The 9,736-nt window shown below is 54.6% G+C and overlaps 3 protein-coding genes across 3 annotated transcripts; 2 read left to right on the top strand and 1 right to left on the bottom strand.

Annotated features, from left to right (window-relative positions):
* Nucleotides 1-1,845: 1,845 nt before the first annotated feature.
* Nucleotides 1,846-3,251, top strand: SPRG_09089 (hypothetical protein; the record flags this gene model as incomplete). Its single annotated transcript, XM_012348207.1, has 1 exon — nucleotides 1,846-3,251. Exon 1 carries the CDS (start codon nucleotides 1,854-1,856, stop codon nucleotides 3,249-3,251), a length of 1,398 nt encoding a protein of 465 aa, XP_012203597.1. The 5' UTR covers nucleotides 1,846-1,853.
* A 2,650-nt stretch (nucleotides 3,252-5,901) lies between these two features.
* SPRG_20721 (hypothetical protein) lies at nucleotides 5,902-6,273 on the bottom strand (the record flags this gene model as incomplete). Its single annotated transcript, XM_012348214.1, has 1 exon — nucleotides 5,902-6,273. A coding segment is annotated over one exon (372 nt), but the record flags the coding sequence as incomplete, so codon positions are not given.
* Nucleotides 6,274-7,109: 836 nt separating this feature from the next.
* SPRG_09088 (hypothetical protein) lies at nucleotides 7,110-8,619 on the top strand (the record flags this gene model as incomplete). Its single annotated transcript, XM_012348206.1, has 2 exons — nucleotides 7,110-7,195; nucleotides 7,353-8,619. The coding sequence occupies 2 exons, from the start codon at nucleotides 7,110-7,112 to the stop codon at nucleotides 8,617-8,619; spliced, it is 1,353 nt and encodes a 450-aa protein (XP_012203596.1).
* Nucleotides 8,620-9,736: the final 1,117 nt, after the last annotated feature.

The raw sequence follows: 9,736 nt of genomic DNA, 5'->3' as shown, positions 1-9,736 counted from the left end.
AGCCAGAGGCGGAAGCGCGAGGGTTGGCTGGGTTGGCTGGAGGTCGTCATCAGACTGCCCTGTTTTTACTTGTTGGGTATGGAGAAAAAAAGCAGAGTCGGCCTTTTGGCTAAGATCAAGTGTAGTATCTGTTCTAATCAGTGTGAAAACTGATTTCCACACTTCGGTGTGGTTTTTTTTCACATTCATTTTTACAAATTCCGATAGTCCAGTTGGCTTGCCACTGACTATTGGACTGGTTTCCGAGGGCCCAGCACTCCTCCCTTGTGAAGCCTAACTTCTACACTTGAACTTCCAGACTCCATTTTCCTCTTTCTCTACATGGTTTCCCATGGTCCACACCACTCCAGCGCGGAGCGCTGCCGACGAGCGAAGCGAGTCGCAATCAACTTTGCCCGTAGGGCCCGAGGCGCAGCCGAGGTTTAGTTTATACTGGCATACTAATCTTCGTAAACGAATGTCCGCCGGGAGCGAATCGAGTCAAGGCGCACGCTGCGCGCCTATCGATCTTGCGCGGAGCGCTGCACGGCGAAGCCGTGCACCAAAATGGCCATGCGCTGTGTTATAGCTTTGTCAGCCGGCGTCGAAACATAACATGACACTACTACACTACTAGTAATACGGCACCAACCCAGCTCTGCACATAAGGGGTCGTACCGGTACTCATGGCCAACGGTTTCACCTTCGTAGGCTCCACAATGACATACGTTTTGTTGTGCCTTGGTAGTACCTGGTATCTTACGTTGTTGCCCTAGCTGTTGACGGTTTTGATCCACGCCAGCATTTAGCGCATGCGCGAGAGCATTGTGAAATTATGGTACGAGGCTTTTCTATAATAGCGAGGTACTAACGTCTGGCAATGTAATCAGCCCGACCAAGCTTATCTCTGTCGAGCGTGCAACGCCTCGTGTCGATCTGGACCCTTGGAAACAAGGGAATGAATAATATTTATCCTTTGGACATGGCTTAGCCTTTGGTCCACACACAACACTTATAAATGTAAAAAATGGCTTTTACACATGCCGATTACTCTTATTTCAATACATGCTACAATTGTATACTCGATCAACATTTCACCTATTGTGAAGTAAGTGTAAAATATGCATATTATGTGTAAAATATGCATATTATAAGCGTGATGATTGGTTCATACACACGATTTGGACTCTTGTTGCAAGATTCTACACTCAATCAACTTCTACTTTTTATCGGATGATTGTTGAAGTGTTGTGATGGTGATGTTCATTGCAGCACCGCAGCACCGTGCCTTACAGGCACTGGTTGGATCGGTACTTCTACTTTTTATGAAATGAGTGTAAAATAGGCAACTACGAAGAGTGGGAATTGTTTTTTACATGATTTTCACTCTTTTTCAATCGATTCTATACGGCCACAAGATCACGTACGTATGTCGGTTTGTTTACGTGGCTGGACCACAACGACGTCGGCGTGCTTGCTTTGACGCTACGTCTCTGCACCGGCCACGTCCCCTAGATCGTGCACGCGGAACGGTCGAGTCTGCTCTTTGTTCAAGCAGTCGCCTGTGCAGAGAAGTACTAGTACGCTACAGAAAGAACCTCAACCTTGGAGCTACTCTTTTGCGCTGCTACGATTTATTGTGAGATTAACGTAGACCACCGGTCGTCGTCCATCTCGCTAGCACGCCACTCGTCGTTGCAAATGAAGACGATATATATCGCGCGGTCATATTCATAACAGCACTCGTTTCAGGATGCGCACGACGGCGGTTTGCAAGATATTGATCTGCCACGTGTCTCCAATCCGCTCGCAGCACCATCAATTTGCATCCAATCAAATCGCTTTCATGTTCGAACAAGTCAAAATCGCCGGGCATGCGCAAGCGACCTTGCGGTGCGCCGATGGCAGTCCTGCACGCTGGCTTTCTCAACTATATCGTGCAGTGCTTGGCCTCGACCAAGGACGTTCTCTCGCTGCTGCAGGCGCTGCCATGTGATGCTCTCGACGAGGCGCTGACTGCGCTACGCACACTCGTGTCGACGCCGAGGGCCTTGCACGCGGGGCACTGGCCGCAGGTCTGCATCGAAGACATCGATGGCTGCTACACGGCAACTGTGCTCGCCGCGCTGTCGGTCTTTGGCTCGGTTCGAATGCATCATCTCTCTCGGCTCGACGAGGTGCTGCGCGCCACGAGCTCGGAACCCGGCGCGGATGGGAGCGCAACCATCGCGTTTGCCGCCAAGTGGGGCCACAAGATCAAGAGCATCCGACTGACTGCGTGGCGAGAGCACAACATCAATGTCCTCGTTCCAATCCTTTGTCTCTGCACCGGTCTCGATTACATTATTGTGCACGCAGCCGAAGCAGATCCGCGCATCCTCGAAGCCGTCGCCTGTACCACACCGTTCGTCACGCGCATGTATCTGACCTGTTTCGGCGGCAAAGTTGTCGCATGCGAAAGCTGGTTGGCATCCATGACGACGTGGCTAGCCTCGGGTCGCGCGAGGGAGCTCGCACTCGTGGGCTTTGAATCGGCCGACAGCAAAATCTTGGCGCGGGCAATTGTCGGCGCTGCATCGCTCACGAGCCTCACGCTTCGCGATGCCGATAGCCTTGTCCAGGGCCTAGTGGACACAGCGACACCACTGCCCCACCTGACGGTGCTGTGTCTTGACATGCAGCGTGACACGACCAGCTTGAAGTCGCTGCTAACGAATTGCATCGAGCTCTCGGCGCTCCGTGTGCTTGACGTGCGTGACTCGAGTACCATGGACAATACGTTCTTGCTGGCGCTACTGCCACGTCTTGTGGCGCTTGAAGAGCTTTCACTGTGGCACTGCCGCATGGAATGCGTCCATTCCTTGACGTTGGCGCCGGCGCCGCGTCGGCTCCAAGCGCTGACAGTGTACAGGAGCTTCATGGACGACACCTCGTGCTTGAGTCTTCTCGATTGGGCCTCGCAGTCGCCGTGCCTCAAGACCATCTCGCTCGACGCGGTCGCAACCGTGAGGTCGCAACCCGTGCACTTGGGTCGCTACGTGCGTCGATGGATCGCCGCCGGCGTTGAGCGCGTCACGATCCCAAACACCTCCTTGGGCGTCGAGAGTGTGATTGCGATCGCCATGGCGCTCTGTGACACGTATCGGTCTTCGCGGTTTGTGCTCTATATTGGCGACGGCAGCATCATTATGGCTTCCTACGCCGCGCTTGCAACGTGCTCTAACGTCACGCTCGAGGTGTTTGAGCCAGAGAGCTGCAAAATGACCCATTGACCCAAGACCCGGTACCCGGCCCGGCCCAACCCGGTTATATGGGCCGGGTTGGGTGGGCAAAAAATATTTGGGGATGGGTTGGGTTGGGTTGGGTCGGTAGGCCAAAATCATGGGTTGGGCCGGGTTGGCGCTTTGGTCGGCAGTCCAACCCATGGTCAGTCGATCACACAAACCGATTACGTAATGACGTGTTCAGCACTGCACTGGACGATGTGTCTCGTCCATAGCGCTGCGACAGTTTACGCGACCAACTCCGAATTCACAAAATGTCGGCTAGTACAGTGCAGATAGTGCAGATGCCTCCGACGTCCTGTCGCTCCAGAACGCGGTCATGCCTGCCATGCCGCGGCGCAGCTAATCCGTGTAAATGAACTCTTGTCAGTTTTGTTTTTCCCCGACAACACTTACAAGTCTTCTCGCAGCCCGTCCTCATGTCCACCTGCCTCAACTCGCTTTGTCCCCCGAGCCAAGCTCTGCTGCTGCCGCAGTGCCTCCCTCAGCACGCACGCCCACGACGCTCGCACTTTCAACGAGATCCAGCACCATCGGACGGCGCGCTTTCCTTGGGCGACCCACAGTACACGCTCCAGAAGTCGTCCAAGGCCACGTCCGATTGCTGGAGCCGCTTCGGTGTTGTGTCTATTGACGGTGCTAAGGCTACGGAGAATACAGCCTCTGGCAACTACTACTTTGCAGCACGTACTTACAAGTCTTCACCATGCTGCCTGCCTTTGATACAAGCTCGCTAAAGCGCCACAAGTGCCCAACACCAACGACCCAGACCAGCATCTTGGACTCCATTGGGACTCGGCCCTTCGCATGCATTGCCTTCCCGATGCAATAGATTGCCGCTGCCTTACGCAATGCAGTTGGCGATATCCTCGAGAAGAATGTCGTTTTGGACGATCTTCATCTCGCGGCCGCCTTTCTCGACCCACGATAGCTCGGTTCGCTCAGGATGAAGAACTGCATTACGAAGGACAAGGAAGCTCAGGCAATCGAGCGGATCAAGCGTATTTCGATGGAGAAGCCCGAATGCGTCTCGCCAGCTCCAACAAACGCCGACGCTCCGACCCCAGGGCAGCGCGGCCCGGACGAGCCGTCGACGACGAAGCTGTGCAAAGCACAGAAGGACCGCCGTGCAAAGCACAAGCTCTTTACGGTTGACTGGTGTGACGACGAGGCGCCGGAAGATACCAGCAAAAGTGCGTGGAAATCGAAGTCGAGCGCTACTTGACGTTGAAGGTCAGGGTGGAAGAACGGAGTTCCTACTCCGTGCTCGAGTGGTGGAAAAAACAGACAAGCATGCCAGTTTGTCGTGCGAAGTCTCTTCGCCGTGAATGCCAAGTCCGAGAGCAATTTTCCGGACGCTGGCAGCACGATCACGAAGCTGCGCAATTGCTTGAAACCTAACGTCGCTGGCAAGATTTCGTTCAAACGATCCTTCAGCAAAAACAAAAAGAAGTTGTTGTAAAAAAAGAGCGCCGAACAAATATTTTGGACTTGAACTCCCGCTATTGCACACTGAGTTTTCGTACACATCGACACTTCCTGCTGCGCCATTGCGTTTCTCACGGCTACATGCATACAATTTAAATACAACCATATACATGGAACCCACTGACCCGCAGCTTACCCATGGACCCATGGGTCAATGGGTCCGGGTCGGGTTGGGCTGGGTTGGCCTTTTCAAGGAATGGGTTGGGTCCGGGTGGGCAAAACGACCTCATGGGCTGGGCTGGGTGGGTCCAAAAAAATGAGAGACCAATGGGCTGGGTTGGGTGGGTTCAAAATCGCGTGCAGATCTCTGGTTTGAGCGCCGCCCGCTCATGCGCCAAGAGATTGCACGGCGTGCGTTGACGCTGCGTCTACACTGTATCGATGACGGCAGCATGCCATTGGCCATCCATAGCCTCTAATGTATCGAGTATATCGTCCCAAAAATGGGTTGATTGGAAGATCTGTAGCTCGGTCTTTGGTAAAGAGTATCAAGTCTTGTACGTGCTGCTTGCCTCGACGAGGCTCGGCATTTTCTGGGGATGTCGGTGGGAAGACACCGTGGTCATCGCCAATACGCCGCGATTGCACCATGATCGTGAAGTCCAGCGCTTCCTATGAGGAAATAAGACTATAGAGAGCCAACAATATGCAGAATGAACTTCATTTGAAGCAGAAATAGAGTACACTGTATCTTGGTCAATGGATCGCCGCAGGGGTCGAGCGCGTCACGCTCCATGACTGCCGCTTGGACGAAATGCGCGTCATTGCCATTGCGTCGGCGCTTCGCCTCGCACGCCGGTCGTCCTCGGCCTTGTTTGTGCTCGAGGTGTCGGACAATCGGCTGCGTCTTCGTCCTACAAAGTGTTGTTGGATGCACTCGCCAAATGCACTGGCGTCCGCCTCGAGGGAAGCTATTCCGAACGCTTACGATGCAGCGATTTCGCCCACATTGAGGCGTGGGTGACCGAGCTCTGTGGCACGAGACCGAGACCCAGAGTCGATATAAGTTTTCCATTTCGAGTCCCACGTAGCCGTCGATGCTTGTGTTAGGATTTGTATCCTGGCACGCCACTGCCAAGTCTGGATAGTCACCAAATTCACCTTTAGGCGCTTCTATTACAGTAAAAGTTTCACCACTTTACATTTGCTCCTTGCTACACAAGTCTCTGCTTCGTGCGCCTGCATCGGACTCGAGCGGTTTCGACAGCTTGAGCATTTGCTCGGGACGTACGAATCTGACGACGGGATCGTTCAAGGACAACGACGGCGTATGAGTGTTACGTGACGCTGCCGTGGCATAGCACTTGACTCGAACCAGGATTCGAATAGAGCGTGACGCAACCATCGAGGCGTTTGGATCGAATTGGTTACGGTACTCAGCGGTGTACTCGACCTCGGTACCGACAAAGGACACAGAAGCAGACGTGAAAATATTTCCAGGCGCAGTCACAAAGTTCAATGTTTGCCGTCCAGAGAGACGAAGCTGGTAGACGAGTACTGTCACCGTTGGCGATGTCGTCATGTTGCCTTCTCAACTCGAACTCGCCAAAATATGGCCAGCGGGCCATCGAGTCGTCTACTTCACAAGGTGACCGGAACGTTTGAGTGGGTGCTACGGTCGAGTCGTGTACTGCTCAAAGAGCGCCTACCTTAATAGTTGCCTGGTGCAACCCCTACCATCGGTAGGTGTGGACAGTCTCAAGTGTTTGATGACACTGCGGGCTTGTCGATTGGGACTTCGCAGTTGATCGCTGCACTGGACAACACGTGGCCCACCAAACTCTGGACCGTTGCCGACCATCTCGATTCGCCGCACGTCTCTGCTTTGGCCCTCCAACGCCTTTCAAGATATGGGTGAGGATGCGTCGCGATCACAGCGCTTCACTCGGTTCGTATCAAGAGCAGGCCAAGGTCATCCCATCGATATCCGTGACACACCGGCCGAAACAAGATCCATCGATTTCCATCCTGCGTCTTCTAAAGCTCCAACCTGTGCTTGCCAGCAGCAACGGTGCGACGTCGCCGGCACATCCACAGTAGCTCTCCATCACGCGCATATATATATGAACGTGTTTCGCGTTATCTTCCTTACAAAGAGTTCGCATACGTAGAGACTAGCATCACGCGCATACATGTACAACTGTATCCTGGTCGCTCGGCACATGGATGGCCGTACACATGTCAAAACCACATCTGCAACACAGAAGTCGCATATCGTATGTCAGCCAAAACGACGTGCGGCTGAATTGCTGTTTGCGTCGGTGGCGTTCCATTTGCCTTCGCCACTTGTAGACGTGCCACGTGCCACCAATCAGCGTGCAGCAGAGGTTTCATCGAGCTACGCCTGCCCAGATTTCAATGGACCACCCCGTGGCCACACGTCCTCGTTTCGCACCAATCTCGGTCGGCCACGCCGGTGTCCTTGTGCATATCGTGCAATGCTTGTCATCAGCCAAGGACGTCCTCTCGCTGCTTGACGCGCTGCCACGTCATACGCTTGACGTGCCATTGGCTGCGCTGCTACACGCTCTTGACGACGCCCAAGACCTATCGCGTTGTCGATTGGTACTGGCCGCGGGCTTGCATCGCAGCGTTTACTAGTCGCCACTCCCCTACGCTGCTCGCCGCGCTTCCTATCTTTCGCTCCATTTCCATGAAGTTCCGTCGCGAGCTCGACGCGGTGCTACGCAACGCGACGAGTGAGTCAACGACGATGCCGCACGCAGCCACGATCGCATTCGTCTCCAAATGGGGCCACAAAATCAAGTCCATCGTCGTCAAGTTGCGGTTGCTACCCGATGCGATGGACGCTTTCCCGCGCCTTGTCCGCCTCTGCACAGGCCTCGACTCGATCGTGGTCTACGTCGACAAATCGCATCCGGCGATTGTCGCAGCGACGATCCGCGCGGCCCAGCACGTCAAACGCATGAGTCTTGTATCGTACAAAGCCGACGGGTACACCAGCGGCGACCTGCAACCGCTCTTGGCTGCATGGCTCGCCTCCGGGCATGTGACGCATCTGTACCTCAAGAACATCGCATGCCATGCCTCTCTCGGCCTTGCTCGAGCGATTGCAGCTGCGACGTCGCTCGCGAGTTTCAAGCTTAACAACGCCCCTGGCTTGCTACAAGGCCTCGTGGAGGCTGCTATCCCGCTCAAGGCCCTCAACGCGCTGCGCTTAACGCTAGACGAGGACGAAGCGTTTGCCGAACCGTTCTTGACCAACTGGATCGACCTCTCGGCGCTTCGAACGCTCGAAGTCCTCTCCGTCAACGATTTGGACTTGACGTATGTCCTGGCGCTACTACCGCATCTTCTGACGCTTGAAGAGCTCACGCTCAACTTTTGTGTGCTGCACGCCGTGCCGGCAGCACCGGCGCCGAACAGCCTGCGGACGCTGAACGTGTCGTACTGCCACATGAACGACGAGACGTGCCTAAGTCTCCTTGCTTGGGCGTCGCAGTCGCCGTGCCTCGAGACCATTACGCTCAACATGTGCCGCACGGTGCGCAGCAAGCCTGAGCTTTTTGGCCGCTACCTTCGCCGATGGATCATGAGCGGCGTCTCACATGTCGTCCTCGACCGCTGCGTGTTGGACAAGAAGAACATCATTGCGATTGCGACGGCGCTCCGCCACTCGAGCCGGTCAGCGCCGTTTACGCTATCGCTGGACTTCGAAGAATTTGGTCTCGAGTCATACCGCACGCTCTTGGAGGCACTCGCCACGTGCACCGGCGTTGGCCTCCACGGACACGGGTCGACTTTAACCAACGCCGACGAATGCGTTCAAATTGAACATTGGGTCTGGGAGCTCGATCTGCGCTACGACAAACGTGACTATGTCCTGCTCTTTTACAGTCCCTCGTAGCTACCAAGCACGTAAGGCGGCCAAGGTTTACATCTTCTATATGCATGTAATACTAGCAATACCAATGACCTTGTACTAAAATGTCAAAGCCGACCGTCTGCATTGGCGACATGGACGGCCCATGCACCGCGCAGCCCATGGCTCGGTGCCCACCAAACAAATTTTGGGTACCATCTGTGCTACGGGTCGATCGACAATGTCTGTTTCCACATCACGCAAATCTGCGCTCGGCCAAGGATGTCTATTCACTGTTCCAAGCGCTGTACTCGACGAGGTGCACCCCACACCTCCGAGTGGCTCGCGTCTGGACGTGCTCCGGCTCGAGAATTTCTCGGGCGACGACGATCATGGCTTTGCACGGGCAATCGCAGCCGCGACCTCGCTCTCAAGCCTCGAGCTTGTCAACGCCTCTGGTATGCTACAAGGCCTCGTGGGCGCTGCCGTGCCACTGAGAGCCATTACCGAGCTGCGCCTTTCTTTGCCCGAAGACGATACTTTTGCCGAAGCGTTATTGGCCAACTGGATCGATCTCTCGGCGCTTCGCATCCTCGAGCTCACATACGATGATGAGTTGGACTCGACGTTTGTTCTGGCGCTACTGCCGCGTCTTCTGAAGCTTGAAGAGCTCACGCTCAAGACGTGTGTGCTGCGCGTCGAGCCGGCGTTGCTAGAGGCGCCAGTGCCACGCCACTTACGGACGCCGACTCTTACGTATTGCACCATGGTCGACGAGACGTGCCTGGGTCTACTCCATTGGGCGTCGTGTGCCTTGCGACTGTTGCGCTCAACATGTGCGATAAAGTGTGCAGCAAGCCCGCGCCTTTTGGTCACTGTATACGAGGTGGTTTTTCCAGCAAAATTTGGTATCTGCACGATATACTATCTAACACATCCTATTAATACCTGCAGGTGTCAATCAAGAATCGAGGAAGATCGCAACCGTGGACGGTCCGGTCCAAGTGCGAGGACCGGTTCAGAGACACGGGTTGCGGTCTGCCGACACACGAGGAGGCAGCAAAAGAAGCGACATAATAGTCTGCAAGTGGAACATACAAATTGTATGAGAAACAAAATTCTCTCCATCCCTTTTTCCTGTATGAAAGCGACCAGGTCACGG

The sequence above is a fragment of the Saprolegnia parasitica genome (assembly GCF_000151545.1).
Source record: "Saprolegnia parasitica CBS 223.65 unplaced genomic scaffold supercont2.41, whole genome shotgun sequence".
Taxonomy (NCBI): domain Eukaryota; phylum Oomycota; class Saprolegniomycetes; order Saprolegniales; family Saprolegniaceae; genus Saprolegnia; species Saprolegnia parasitica.
Note: the sequence above shows the minus strand (reverse complement) of the source record. Positions and strands in the feature narration are given on the sequence as shown.